The 15,443-nt window shown below is 42.4% G+C and overlaps 1 protein-coding gene across 3 annotated transcripts in view; it reads right to left on the bottom strand.

Annotated features, from left to right (window-relative positions):
* afap1 (actin filament associated protein 1) overlaps nt 1-15,443 on the bottom strand; it is a 93,444-nt gene that overhangs the window by 44,544 nt on the left and 33,457 nt on the right. Inside the window, exon 1 of one of the 3 annotated variants that reach the window (XM_051375304.1) lies at nt 13,630-13,982. The exons of 1 other annotated variant lie outside the window; for it this stretch is intronic. In XM_051375304.1, the coding sequence (XP_051231264.1) occupies nt 13,630-13,666 (37 nt within the window). In that variant the 5' untranslated portion in view covers nt 13,667-13,982. Of the gene's footprint in view, nt 1-13,629; nt 13,983-15,443 lie in introns of those variants that run through there. One more of the 3 variants, XM_051375307.1, reaches the window with a different exon arrangement.

Below are 15,443 nucleotides of genomic sequence, written 5' to 3'. Positions count from 1 at the left end.
GATCTGTGGGCAGCCAGGTAGAGATGGAAAACTGAGCTTTCAGTCAGTCAATCAATCATAAATCCAAACAGTGCTTCACTCTAGCGCAGAGACCCAGCAGGCTGATGGCTGATTGGCAGCGTCCAACCTGGCAACCCACCTGACGGCAAAAGTACAGCTCCTGGTGACAAATACACCACAGCCCCCCGTAAAACAATAGTATCAAACAAATACATCAAGACTGACTTATTTCCATACATGTTCACACCCTCATATCTGAGAGCTCGTTGTGATATGGATGGTATCACACTGAGTCCATAAGCGTGACTCGGAGCGGCCACGCTCTGCACAGCAATGTAAAGCCACTCAGATAACAAAGCCCCCCTCTCAAACTGAGGGTCCTGGGCTGCTTCAGTGCAACTCGAGCTTACTGTCAACATCTGATCATATCAAAAGGTGATGACGTCATACTGTGAAACAGCTGCAGATTGAAGGGGGCAAGTGGAGTTAATGATGATGCGTTTATTTTGACTTATTTAACCTCTGTGACTCAGGAAAAAACTGACTGAGCTCAATTTTCTTTTGGAGCTATACCCTGCATCACACTTAGTGTTGATGTGTATTTCATTGCTCCCTGAAACCCCCAAAGAGAATCCAGGGCTGGTTCAGTGTCTTACTCAAGGCCACTGCAGCTGGGGGATGCTTGTTCAAACATAAGTGGCCCACATTTTCGTGGAAAATTGTGGACTGCTGGTCGGACAAAACAAGACATGTAAAGAAATCACCATGGGCTCTAGGAATTGTTTATGGAAATATTTCCCTACAAGTCATTTTATAGGCCAAACTAACCTTGCTAGGCAGCTGAACTGCACTGAAGTCATGAGAGAATCCATCCTGCCAGCCTTTAAGCAATGCACTTGTGTCCAGCTACAGTGGTTCAGACCAATCAGTGTCCTATGAGGAACCACTTACAGTTACAGCATGAGTTAGAATGTGATTTAATGCTCGGGGGTGTGTGATGATGTGTGTGAAAAGTAACTGCTTAAAAACAAGAATGGTGGTTGCTACAGAGGTTAGCGTATATTGCTGCCAGCATAAGCTATATCAGATCTGGAGAGTATTTCTTGAAAGAAGAGTAATGAACGACTGAAGGCTCTTCTCGCTCTTCTCCCGACAGACTTCGGTAAGACTTTGACATTTATGGTTCGTGGATCTGATTGGTTGAACTTGGATTATGTTGATTCAAGTATTTTTAGAAGTAGCCTGCCCTTTTCCAAACAGTTCCCTGTGACAACTTCCCAGATGGTTCTGTGTAAACAACCCATTTGGAGGAGTCAGGTGAAGACCAAACAGTTATTGAATAAATAAAAATGCAATCCTCAAACTAAGAAAGATGTAGCTTTCTATTAACGTTTTTAAAAATGTATATATAGTCATATAGATTAGCCAAAATGTGTCTCATTATTCTCGAGTATAAAGCCGCTTATAGGACAATAGAGGGAGTCGGGCTACACTAGGGCCCCAATACAATGGCCATTGTGCCTAGATTCTAAATCGTCATCAGACGATAGCCGATAGATTGTGTGACGGAAAATCTTTACTTCAGAGTCAAAAAATGATCATATTCAAGCATCTCATCAGCATTTAGGTTAGGAGCACAGGACGAGTACTGATTTGACCCATGTGCTAAATTTCCCAGCAGTGCTAATCTAACCAGCCCTCTGCCTAGGTTCGGGATTAGAATGTACCAATCAGTCTCTTTGGCAGGGACTAGATGTTCCTGCTACTCTAAGCCAGGTATCTGTGATGACGCAGCAAACCTCTTATATCTCCATCAAAACATGTCCGAATCCCAGATCTGATCATAATTCTCTCTCACACAGGTATCTACGCTCAACCAACAACAGGCGCTGGTAGCTGGCACGTGGTGGAGGAGATTCATCCCAAAACTTATTTTTCAGAGTATCTCTTTGTTATGACAGTGAATTCTCCCAGAGACATTTATAGGTTTTCAGTGCACCAATAATTCATATTCATGGCGGCAGCAGGAGAGGTTTGGCTATTGGACAGCAGCTCTGGGGCTGGACACACGGCTGCTTTCACACATTCCTCACGTAATCGGATTATCCTACGGGAGAGAGAGCGAGGGAGTGGTGGTAGAGTCCAATGAGTAGGAAAAGGGGAGAGGTAAACTAGGCAGGAGAGAGAAGGCAGTGCTCAGTGGAGTACAGAGTGAGATAAAAAATAGTGAAAGAGAGAAAGAGATTTTATTTTTTCTTGAGGATATGTTTAAATTTGCAATTAACATGTAGCCACATTCAGTTGAGCTTAAAGGAAGATCCTGGTTTACCAAAACTCTGGTCTTATTTTTATAGTTTTGACCATTCTTCATCACGGAGGGACATTATGTAGAAAGATATACAGGGACTTTTGGTCCTGTTTTTCATGGTAGTTCCAATGCTGGGGAATCTTACTGCCATAATGTCCTAAATGTAATGGTATTTTGGACAATAGTGTTCCTTGTTTCCTGTTTTAACACGACAAAGCCAGCTCCATAAAAAATGGTTTTCCCAGTTTGTGCAGGCCTGTCACATTCCTTCTCACCAGAGTCCTGACTTCAACCTAACACCTTTGAGGGGGAACTGGAACACTGACAGCGAGCCAGGCCTTATCACCCAACCCCAGTGTTGGATCTCACTAATGCTGAGGTAATACTAATGAATGGGGGCAACTCTCTGCAGTCAGGTTGCAAAATCTGATGGAGAGCCTTCCAGGAGGAGTGGAGGATGTTTTGTAACAGTAGACTGATGCCCATGGTCTGGAACTGCATGTTCAGCAGTCACATATGGGTGTAATGTTCAGGCGTGTGTGTACTGTTAGCCATGCACTGTAGTTGCTATTAGTGATTTGGTCCATAAAATGTCAGAAAATGTTGAAAAATGTTGATCAGTTTCCCAAAGCCCAAGGTGATGTCCTCAAAATGTCTTGTTTTGTCCACTACCCAAAAGATATTCAGTTTTAAGAAAATATTCACATTTAAGAAGCTGGAATCTGATAATTTGGAAACGAAACAATGACTGGGTCATCTAAATAGTTTGTATTAGTAGTTTGATTTAATGGTTGACGATGAGGCAATGTATTGACTAACTGTTGCAGCTCTATTGGCTAACCTGGGAATCTGTTTCTTTCCCCATCTGACTTCTTTCTTGCAATGTTTCCTCAACAATTAACTTAGTGATTATGTCTGGATTAGGAGCAGGCATGTCATGACATGTGATTTTACATTGCAACAACAAAACAGAACTGACATGATCCATTCGTTGAGCTATTTTGATAATCAATGAACTGTCTGAGTCATTTTTCAAGCAAAAATGCCAAAGGTTGCTGGTTTGAGCATCAGAACTGTGCGGATTTGCAACTTGTCTTTGTTCTATATGATAGCAAATTAAATGTATTGATCCTAAAAACCATACAATTTGAGGACATAATGATAACATGAGAAATTGTTTATGGTTAATGTAAGCATGTTTGTTGTTGGCTAATCAATCAAATAAAGGCCGTCACATTAGCTGTGTTTCCATCAGCATAGTTTTAAGCACATTTTGAAGTATCACATTAGAAAAAGGTTGTTGAAAACAGTAGAAAAAAGGTTTTCACGCTCACTTGAGGTGGTTTTTACCTTTTTGCTTCTAAGAGCAACAATAAAAGCACTCACAGCATCACCTCCACTGGGCTTTGGAAGCATCTTTACACTTCACTTCATGGTCAAATGGAAGCATCATCAATCACATCAACCAGTCTGTCAGCCTCTATTTAAAGGAGAACAATTCCTCTAAGCCACACTAACATCCCCACTGTAGAGCTCCTGACACACACACACACACACACACACTGGATCACTTTCACCATGCCTGTTTTTATACAACAACGAGAACAGCCAAGCTCTCTTTACTGCTCCATTTACTGTTTCATAGTGCTTTGTGCAAACCTGTGCAATACTTTACGTCTACTGGGGTGGTCAGAAAACTAACTGTGTGTGTGTGTGTGTGTGTGTGTGTGTGTGTGTGTGTGTGTGTGTGTGTGTGTCTCATTAAAACCTAAAGCAAGCTCTCCAGATCACCAAAGATGACGAGGGAAAACGAAGTGGCACGGAGCGAGGAGGACCACCCTCACACAAGGCCCGAGGGCGAGCAGAGAAGTACCTCGTCGTGCAAACAAACAACCCACGCCCTTCATTCAAAAACTCACTCCTGTCTCTCTCCCTTTCTCTGTCTGTCATTCAACTCCCCCTTTCACAAGCATTTTCTTTATCCTTTCCCTCACTTTGCCAATACTTCAACTCCATTGTGCAGGAAAATGGGCATGTATTTGTGCATTTTTTGCAGTACTTTGGATGGTGCAAATCCTTTTTTTCCAGAACAAAACACATTTTGTCAGTCAGTTGTCTGACATTTGCAAACATATACTTTCAATTATATTTACATGAGACATATTCTTAGCTGTATAATTTGCCTCTAACCGCATTTGCTGTGTCAACACTAGGCTTGCATGACAAATGATAGCAGCTCTTTCCAAAAAAAACAATTAATCCCTACACCCACAGACAAATGCAAACCCACTGAAAACACCTAGACATGTACGAGGGATGTTTTCACTGTGAGGTATTCACACTTCCCGGAGCTCAGAACAAAGGGGTTTTTCCTGGGTGAGGTGTGTGCGTGTGTTTGTGCAAGGCAACGGGGTCATATTTGGGTCTCGGAGAAAACTTGAGACCCTGAGGCTCCGTTGTTGTTGTCGCTGCAAAAAATGCTTAGCCAGGATAGAGGGAGGAGGGTTTTCTGCCCTCTTCCCAGAATACAGCTGTAGTGATTGACAGCCCACTGACAGATGCTATCCCACTCTAGGTGTCTGTCTCTGTGTGTGTGTGTGTGTTTCAGGTGTCTGTTTCTTGTTACCAACAGGGTCTTGGACACTTTGGGGATGTGTTTAGTCTGGGCATTTGACAAGCTGTCTCACACACACACACACACACACACACACACACACACAGACTAACAAGGCTTAAAAGATTGTGTGTCATAATTTGAGCATGGAATATCTGTGGTGCTACAGACACACACACACATCATTAAAGTAAATCCACCAGTGTCTCTCACTGAGTTTACACACTGGTTCCCTTGAGAAAATGTGTCTTGCTAATTACAAACCATCATCATCATAAAGCCACGCCAGTCATCGTTGATCATCACAGGCTCTTTGTCAGTTTACTTAGATAAGTGAGGGTTTGCAAACACCGTGAAGGTCAGACCGACTCGCCAAAGAGGAACTAGCATCAATTCTCATATTCTTGCAATGTAGTTTTGCCCATTTCAGCATCTCCACACAACACACATTGAGACAAATCACTCTAGTATGGGGCTGTTCTTAGAGCTGGTACGACGTGCAACCATTTCTCTCAGTGTCACCACTCAGTAAAACTGGAACATGCAGAGATCTCACTGTGCAAGTGTGCAAAAAATTCACGTCTCACGTCACATTACGCTGAACCATGGCGGAAGAAAGTAAAGGATGGTTGACCGCAATAAACTTTTTATGAATTGAGTATTGCATATAAATTTTGTGCTCCTCTGTAATATGGTATTAGGTTCTAACCATTAGTTGCTGTCCACATACAGTGACCTAAGTTAGTTAGAAAAGTTGTTTATGAGCATTAACTCAGGTAAGGCAATATTTAGTGGGTTTAGAGAATGTAATGGTGCAGCAATAAGCCTTGGACTGGAAATCACTAATACCAAGCTTTAGGTATTTTCAGCAAAATGGATATTCACTGTTTAAAAACAAAATACTGTATCTGTGTACAACCAACTACATTAAAAAGCTCATAAACACATGGAAATGGAACCATCCAAGGAGCATTTGAATGCACCATACATCTGACTGCCTCCATACGGACAACACTCTGCTTCAACGTGCTTCTTATATCCTTGCATCAGTGACGCTCTATCCATCCAAACGGCACTAGAACGTGACAATGGCATGCCAAACAACAGCATTTCTGAGCCACCTTGCTTATTCCAATTTAAAAAGGGTTAAAAAACCAACAGTAAAACCACCCTTTCTTTATGGAGTTTTCCTCTTGTGCTTTATTACAAACAAGACTCAGGACTTGACTTAATGACCTGTTCAGGTGGTTATTTTTGGAATATGATTAAAGGACACCGTTTGTAAAGCTCCAGAACATCTTCAAATCCACATCTAAAGATGGATCAGCAGATGGCATGTCATCTCTGTTGCACGCAATGCCAGATCCATGGCCAACATTAAATCTGTTTGCGAAACTGCAATTGGCAAAATGTCGAGCTACCTTAAAACTCTTTCCATTTCTAAGCTGTGGCACCTGGTGTGCTTCTCTGTTGCAGGTGATATATGCCTCCCCCAGGCGTAACACAGTGCTGACAAAGCCAACGGATGCATGAGAAGCCCAATTTAATGAGCCGACCGCCCAATCATCTTCGGTGAGCACTTTCTGGGGTTCTGGGAAACTTAATTGCATTGTGGGTTGAGTGTTACAGTACGATGGCGGTTTTCCTTAATTGAGGTTGGTTTATGGTCTTGAATCGTCATGGTTACAGCCTCCAATGTGCCACCAAAACACAGCAGACACATGATTACATAAGTACCTACACACACACAAAAAGGTTTATCAGTAAAAACATCATACATTTCCAACACTGATGATAACAGCTCGCATAGCATTTGTTAAATTACAGTGTGCCTGAACTTCACACCAAAGCTAATAAATATAGAGCTGACTCACTACTTCCTTACCATTTAGTCTGGGAAATTGAGTCTGTATTTTTAGCAAAAATCATGTGAAGCAATTAGTCTATTATTGATAGCTGATCCACAGATTGGTTAATCTAATGGTTTCGATTGTTTACTGGAGCAATAATGCCAAATATTCACTAGTTGCTTCTCAAATGTCAGGATTCACTATACATTTATACATTGAATATTTTTGCTGATAAATGCTTTTTCAACTGCTGTTTCCAAAGTCAAATCAATAACTGATCCTGCTTTTCAAGACTAAACAACTTGTAGCTCTACCTAGCTCTAAACAATGTTTGCAGATAAATGGAATTACATTTAAAAAACATTAACTTTTGAAAGGTCAGTGGAAAATAACTAATATTGCTTATCGATGGTATTCATGACCAGAACTGCTCCCATTTGCATTTTCATGATGACTTAAAATCTCATGTACTTTTTTTGTCTCACAATCTACATATTCTATTTCTAGCTTGGGAAAATGTCCTGGTACATTTGGTCTGCACTGCTGGTGAAAAGCTGTGAAAGTCGTGCAATAATACCAGTCATAAATGTTTCATAAAGGGGTTTGTAAAGCCTCGACTTGGACAAACACCAGGAGAGAGAGAGTTATGAACAGATCAGAGGGCGGGCGACGCTGCATTAGTTTATGATGAAAGACAAGCTGTCTCGCTCTCTCCCCGTTTCTCAGGTCTGTAATTATGAGGTTTGTGTGTTTTCTTCGTTCCATTGGACATGCCAAGCGAACATCACAGAGCGAGGCTGATTGCTATCGAACAGTACAGGTGGTTTACCGTAAGAGCAGATGTTTCCCTGACCGCAAATACACATCTGCAAAACCCTGATCTGAAGGCAGGCGGGGGGGGGGAGACAGGGTTAGAGATGGAGGGATAGGCCAGTGTTGACGGAGGTTTACAGAAGATGTGAAGGAAGTAGGGTGGGAGAAAGAGGGATTGTCCAATGGCAAGCGACAGACAGACAGCGATGATGCTCCCTTTGGTATCTCTTTTAAAAAGATAATTAGAGGGTGCTCAGCTAAAAACCACAGGCCAGGGAAAGAGAGGTGGGGTAAACGGGAGACAGGGAAGCTCCAGCTTTGGGATTCTATCTTCTAGTGGGAATAGAGGATATGTGGTTTCCTTGATTGGACTGGGAATGGTAGCTGCCTGGGTGTGAGAAATGAGTGTCACATTGTACAGAACTTTTTCATTAGTGAGGTTAAAGAAGTTGCAAATCTAGCAAGGGATCATCAAGTTCATCCACTGATTACATAACAACCCAGCCCAGATAGAAGCAGGGCAGTGGAACTATTACACTGTGGATGCACTGAGCTCCTCCTGGGCCTCGTGTTAGCTTACATGAATGATCCCAATGAGTTCCATACAGTTCAGATTTTAAGTTTTGGGAAAAGAAAGCATTGATATCAGGAATAGGTTTCTGCAGGTAGTCTAATCCAAGTTCAGTTAATGAATGCATCCCTAGTGTTAATCAGTTCATCAGTGGGTCTACGCTTGTTGTGTCCCATACAGTCATCTTTCATTTCTCTTTTTTCTCTATCAGCCAATTAAAGACTGTCAATCAACTGTGCCCCTGATCCCAGCCGATGCAGGCATTTACAGCCAGCAAAATCCTGAGATCTGCAGGGACCAGTCAGTCTTATCTGTTTGTCTCTTCAAATCCCCCGGCCGAGTTGGAAAGTGTAAATCTCGCAGCTATCTCGCGACATTTTACCGAGACACACCCCCTTTTGGTCGTAATTTCAGCCGTCCCACTCGGGGCTCCTCACAGTACACCGAGCTGAACGAGGGGGAACGTACGACTCGCAAAACAAAGATGGCAGCGCCCATATTGAGATGTATTTTCTTTGTATTTGAACAACATTGGTCTTTTTAATGTTAATTTTAAATGCTCCTACACACTTGTTTACATTGCTGCTTTAGTCCGGTCACCAATGTATGCATTGCACGGTGTTGCTGTACAATGTAAAGTTTTGCTTTCTAGCTGGTTTGCTAAATAGGCTAATGTAGCTAACAATAACACTAGCCTGCGACTGCCCCTGGTGGCTCGAGGGAAACACCACAGCACTTGTTGAAATTGAGACAGGCGAAAAATGGCAAAATATTATTGAAAAGTAAGACTTGCAATAACGGAATTACTTGAAATGTTAGTGTCTCTAGAAAACCATTATTATTTCACATTGAGCTTGTTTAGAAGAGCCACAAACAATAACAAGACAGCTGCTGCACTTCTTTCTGACTCGTAATGCCCAAAGACAAACTGGAACGCTATAAGTGGTACAAGTCAGGTAATTGCGTCACGTTCTCGCGTCAGAACAACTCGGGCGGGAGATTTACGAGAACAGCATTTAAACACATAGAAATTAGATATGCAAACAAGATGTGCGCTCATGAGTGTGTCCAAAGCTACACCTCAGCCCTTCCTCTGTTGCTGTTGTTGTCTCTATAGGAGGACAGACCTCCCTTAATCTGACAGACCTCTTGCACATACCCCCCCGCCCCCGGCTACATTAGCTACACCACACACCATAAGCTACCAATGCAGCTTTGGTCTTGTAATCCTAAAAGCTTGGTCCAAGGCAGACAGACAGCCTAACAAGCTAACGGGCTCATCCAATTACAACAATAAGCCTATTAAAGACGCCTGGTGAGGCTCATCAGAAATGATCCTCTCTTAATGGACCTAAATTACCACGGTAACCTTCAATGCCAAGAATAAATAGGACTGTTTCAACTGTTAGTTTTACATTTTGAGGCAGGAGTCCAAACATAAATGGTTGGTTGGTGATGTTAAATCAGTAGGCCTGTTGCCAGTTAAGTCATATGAAACTGTCCTGTTTGGCATGTGCTCGAGCTTGGCCCGAGATCGCCCTCTTTCTCCTTGTGTTTTTCCAGATGGATATTGACACAGGGGGACGGCCGGGTGGGCTATGATTAGTCGGCCCGAAATTAAAGTCTCTGTTCCCCCATGCCAGCTTACTGACAGGCCGGCTTCGGAGGGAAGGAGGGAGAGATTACAAACTCATTTCTCCTCATCTCTCCTCTCTACGTCCTCCCAACCACCAAGGAGGAGAGGCTCGCACGTCTGACACATGAAAGCTTTTAAACTTAAATCATCATTGGGGAGAATGGGCTTTCTGAATGAGGCCGAGACGGAAAGTGACCCCCAACTCTAGAGTAGAGCCAAATGGGCCAGAACGGTGACACCATGTACCCATTCTGCCCACATCACAGACACCCATTAATTGCTTGTAGAGTCAGGGTTTCCGTGAGGAAAGCTGCAATAATATATGGTAATAAACACTTAAACACTTGCGCATTTTTGCCCCCAAAACATGGTACCCCATAAGTGGGAGATCTCTTGAGCAAGGACTTGCTGAAAGGGATCCTTGACTCGCCAAAGTAGCTTGCAGTGTTTCCACTAGCTCGAGTCAACTGGGAGTGAGAAGCAAGTCAGGGTTCAATAAACCAGTACAAGAATTGGACTTCGTAGGGCTCAAACACTTTTCTAACAGCAAAGGTTTGGTCAGCAATTAGTTCATTTCAAAGGAAAGGCAGCATTCTGCAAACCATCACATATTTATACGACATGCTAGTGAATTTCCCAGTTCACCTTCTGGTATGACAGCGCAAGGGTTAGGTCATTTTCCAGTTGTGTAGCTCAGAGCCTGTGTACGAGCTTAAACCTGTTTGATTTTGTGCAAACCGTCTGAGCCAGCATTTGTCATGCTGAAGAAGAAACAAGAAGCAGCTCCCACTGATGTCAACCCTGTAGTTAGCAGATGCTACAATACTCAGTTCTGTCCTCAGCACACGTAGCGTGAGCAGAGTATGCATCCCAGCTGAGCAGAGTGGTGCGTAGTTAGCTCCCGTTTGCCCTGTTAAAGTTACTACATTACGCTGTCACAAACTCATGCGACTCCTAGTGTTAACATTCTGTATTACCGGTCTGGTCCGGTGTTTCACTTAATATCAAATCAATCGGCCTAAGCTGTTGCTGATGCTCTGATCACATGTGATGGACAAGGCACCAACATTGAGATTTTGTCAGAACATACCATTATCAGTAGTAGCTTGGGTTTAACTGTGTCCCATAAATATTTTTCTAGCCTGTAAAGAACATATTTATGGGCACACAGGGGATATTATTGGGCATGGAAATGGTTAAAAGTAAAACTATGTTGTGATTAGTTGCTTGAAAATTTGGCCACAGCAATACTAACAGAACAAAGCTGCCTAAAGCTATAACCTCAAGGCCTCAATCATTACAAGGAAAAGTACCACCAATAAACCAAAAAAAGACTAACGATTAACTAATGGCTTTCCCCCTAAAAAGTATTCTCCTGATTCCTCTAAATGTACCTTCAACAAAGTATGTTGGGAGTTGGGAAACTGGGTTGGGTTTACATACCTGCATATTGGTTGCCTTAAACTCACATCGGTTTAACCCTCGTCCAAATCCAAAACCAAAACATGATCTGCTACATTCTCATGTGCCGCTGAGATGTGATTACAACCCGTCTACACAATGGATGTCTGTCAGAACCTCACCAAATGCCAGGCAGAGGAGCGCCGCCGGGCTACCTGATACCCTGCAGCTGCTAGCGGAGGTCCTGTTATTGTAGGACTCCATTCACTGCTACAAGTAGGAGACATAAGAGATATGGAGCATTTGTGTTGTCATTCCAGGATCATGTTAGGAAACCTCTGGCTGCAGTGTGGAGTTACCCCAATGTTGACCTGGACTGTGTAATACCTGACTGAGCACTGGCAGATTTGCTGAGCTGGGAAATATGATAGAAAATAAACTAAGTGAATGAACAGCAATGCTTTTAATAACGTTTATTAATAGAGCTGCTGAGGTGGATGGAATCTGACCTGATGAAGGAAAATAAAAGACCTATACCACTGGTTATATACATATGTTTACCAATGCATTTCACCTCATTAGCATTTAGGTGGGCCTGGAAGTCTAATCCAAGAAGTTAAGACCGACTGGGGGAAGCAGAATGGGTACAAGCAAGTTTAGAAGTCAGAGTTTTCAAATCAAGGCCACATGGGCACAGAGGCAGATGTTTATACCCCATAGGTCAGCAAAAGCAATACAGTACAGACTATCCCTTATTTTATGTCTCCGTGAAGCATGCAAGATCATATTTGTTGTTGATGTATCTGGATCTGTTGTCTAGCAACGATGAGGTAATGAAAACCAGACGTGTTTTTAAGGTCACAATGCTAGAAAACAAGGAATTAGGTTACATAACAGTGGGCTTTGTTAAAAAACTGAAAGGATAAAACTACAGCACAAATATTTAAAAAATAGATATAAAAGCATATGTTAGCACCAGCTACACAGTAAGTTATAAGGCAGCATGTCAGGATGTAAGATTATGACAACGATAGAAAGAAGAATGAAAAGAGTTTTAACACTGGAGGTCAGTGAAGGTGAGGGGGAAGCCTGCTCACTGTATGTACCATCCATTCTGTCAAAAGACACTGCTACCTTTGTTGCAGGGAAATTCTACGCTGAGCACTTGAGACTCGAGCACTATCAACTCTTCAATGTGGCCTGCATGTTTATGTAGCTCTCCCGTTAATCCAATAATCATTCCACTAAATGCCACTGTGGTGAGAAGGAGCAATGAGCAGCCTGAAGTCAGTCTAAAAGTTTCAGTTTAATCAATTTAAGTGCGACTTGGAATGCATAGCTTAAAGTCTTAACTCCTGAGGACAGGAGTCCCATGCAGAGGTCTTGCTTCACTTTTATGAGCGTGCATTGTTGCATGAAGTGAAGCCACATTAAATGATTGAATGGAGTTTGGCGTGAAGTGCATACAACATAAACACTAAGCAACCTCCCACAACCCTAATGACACTGTCAGGAGCCAACTGTCTCTCCACAGTCTCCTCTCCCTAACACCCTCCCATTCTGCGGGGAAGAACAACACTACCTTTTATTTTGAAACTCTGCATTCATTTAAAAGTCACTACTGGCTCTTCCAATATGTGAACACAGAGTGCTCTAAATAAAGTTTCACCCTAATGGGATACTTTCAGCGCGTGGTGCTGTGTGCGCTCGCGTGCGTGTGTGCGCGTGCTTTCAACGACACCCTTCTTTAATACAGTTAGCCATTGGCTAATCCAAACACATTGTCAAATAAAGAATACAATTGTAGCAATTTTATAGTGAAGTTTTGTAAGTCATTACTTTTGATGGAAACCTTTTTTTAATGAGACTTGTAGCCTTAATATGACTGAAGTTGGAAGAAAAGTTCAGCCTATCTTCAAGTAAAAGTACAATATTCACAATACAATCCTATGAAATGTCACAGAGACATTAATAATGACAGCAGGAACAGCAAACCAAAACCGTTATGAGCAAACGAGGTGGGAATATAAGGTACAGATGTTCGGTGCAAACTCTAGCAGCTCATGAAAGCCAGACTTGGTAGGTTTATGTGGATATTACTATGTGAATACAGTGTAATGCAGTGTAATACAGTGTAATGCAGTGTAATGCAGTGTAATGCAGTGTAATACAGTGTAATACAGTGTAATGTAGTGAAACAGGAATGCAGTGTAATACAGTATGAGTAATACAGTGTAATACGTGTAAACAGTGTAATGCAGTGTAATACAGTGTAATGCAGTGTAATACAGTGTAATGCAGTGTAATGCAGTGTAATGCAGTGTAATACAGTGTAATACAGTGTAATACAGACGCTGGGACCTCCTGACACACATGTTGGTGTGAATTAAAGAGCTTTCCAGCTGCTAAGAAAAAGCCCCAGGTTGAGCCACTCACCCCTGTTGGAAGTGAACAGAACCGGGTCGCTCCTCATCGTGAAGTCAAACTCATCTAATCCGCCCGACGACACACAGGAGCAGGCGCGTGCCCAGCGGCTCCCCGGCAGCAGTAAAATCCACACACCCACCCACACACACACACACACACAGACACACAGACACACACTGAGACTATGAGCCGTTTGAGCCTTCGGTTTCAACCTCCACTTATTCGTTTTGTACCGCGCCGGCCACTGAGACGTCTCTCGTTTTCTTTCAAACTTTTTCTCCGGATCTTTCTACTCCTCCTCCTCCCTTTCCCTTCTTTCCTCCTCCCCTCTTCTTCCCCAAATGTCTCTCTACCCCTCTCTGTGTGTGTCTCTCTCTCTCTCTCTCTCTCTCTGTCTCTCTCTCTCTCTCTCTCTCGCAAACTGCCTGCATGGATACTTGTGCTGCATTTAAAGACCATCGGAAATAAGCAATCTTTCACTTTATCGCCGACCAGACTATTTCATTCAAAAAGATTTATTTGACATTTAAAATGTCGAAGTCATTACTACATCAATTAACAGCTTACTCTGACAAAAATAATAGAATACATATTAATAATGATATTAATTATGTTTTACCATTATTTAACCAGTCAATTGAGAACCAATTCTCATTGATAATGACAACCTGGCCAAGACGCAACGATAAGATAATATCAATATTATCATTACTGATAACAGTAATAGGTTTTTAGTATGTGAATTAATATTAAAATGATAATAGTAATGCTCTAAAACAATAATATTGATTGTTAATAATAATAAATCTGACATTGCATGTCCTCTTTGCATTAAGAAAATAGACGGTCCCCCTACAGTCCACATGAGGCACATCAGTGCACACATCTGAAAATGAGACTTACCTGAGTGCCCCTGAAGGCAGCATTTTCCTCCTTATGGGAATAAGCCTTTCAAAATCTCAGCCTCCATTGGCCCTGTTGGTAACACTACTTTTTATTTCTCTCTTCAGTTACACAGGGACATAAATTCAGGGATTAAAAGTGAGAAATAAAGACAGTATGTGAACACATCCAGACCCATACTTTATAAACACTGACCTCTGAGCAGCTGCTGGGGTGGAACTTAACTAGGGCCTCCACCTATGACCTCATTATTAGAAATTGCTTATAATTGTAATTATCTACACATTTAAGCTTACTCTTGCGCTCCTTGGTTGGTACTCTGGAGAAGAGCAAGTAAATTCAAAATGTCAATGATTCTCCTTCTTTAAACCTCCTGTGCTGCTGCCAGAGTTTGGTTTATCAAGATGAATTCATAACCTGTAACCTTAAAACTCCTTCAGATTGCTCGCAACCAGCTTTAGTTATACTTTGCCACATAGAGGAGAGAAGGAAAGAAACAATAAGAGGCTAGCATTCCTAATTACACACCATTACCATAAGCTGCTGATTCCCCCCCCAATCCCCAGGGGCAAGAGCCAGTCTGAGTTCAATATCCCATCTGCCACAATGCAGGGGAGGAGGAGGAGGAGGAGGAGGAGGAGGAGGAGGAGGAGGGGAGGGGGAGTCAGACTGAGGCTACCCATTGCTGTGTTTTTAATTTTTTTCTTCAGGGCTGCACTTTTTCAGTGAGGAACATGAGACCAAGGGAGGGAACAGTGTGGAGGGAAAGAATAATGTCTCGGCTCACCTTTCAGTTCAGGGAGAACCACAGAATGGCAGAGGTTGTTAAAGACTATGTCCCTAAAGGATAATCACCATAATGTTCCTGTAACTGACCTAGGCCTGTAGGGAATGTGTGTGTGTGTGTGTGTGTGTGTGTG

The sequence above is a fragment of the Dicentrarchus labrax genome, unplaced genomic scaffold, assembly GCF_905237075.1.
Source record: "Dicentrarchus labrax unplaced genomic scaffold, dlabrax2021, whole genome shotgun sequence".
NCBI lineage: Eukaryota > Metazoa > Chordata > Actinopteri > Moronidae > Dicentrarchus > Dicentrarchus labrax.
The sequence above is the reverse complement of the archived record's forward strand: the minus strand, read 5'-3'. Positions and strand labels throughout refer to the sequence as shown.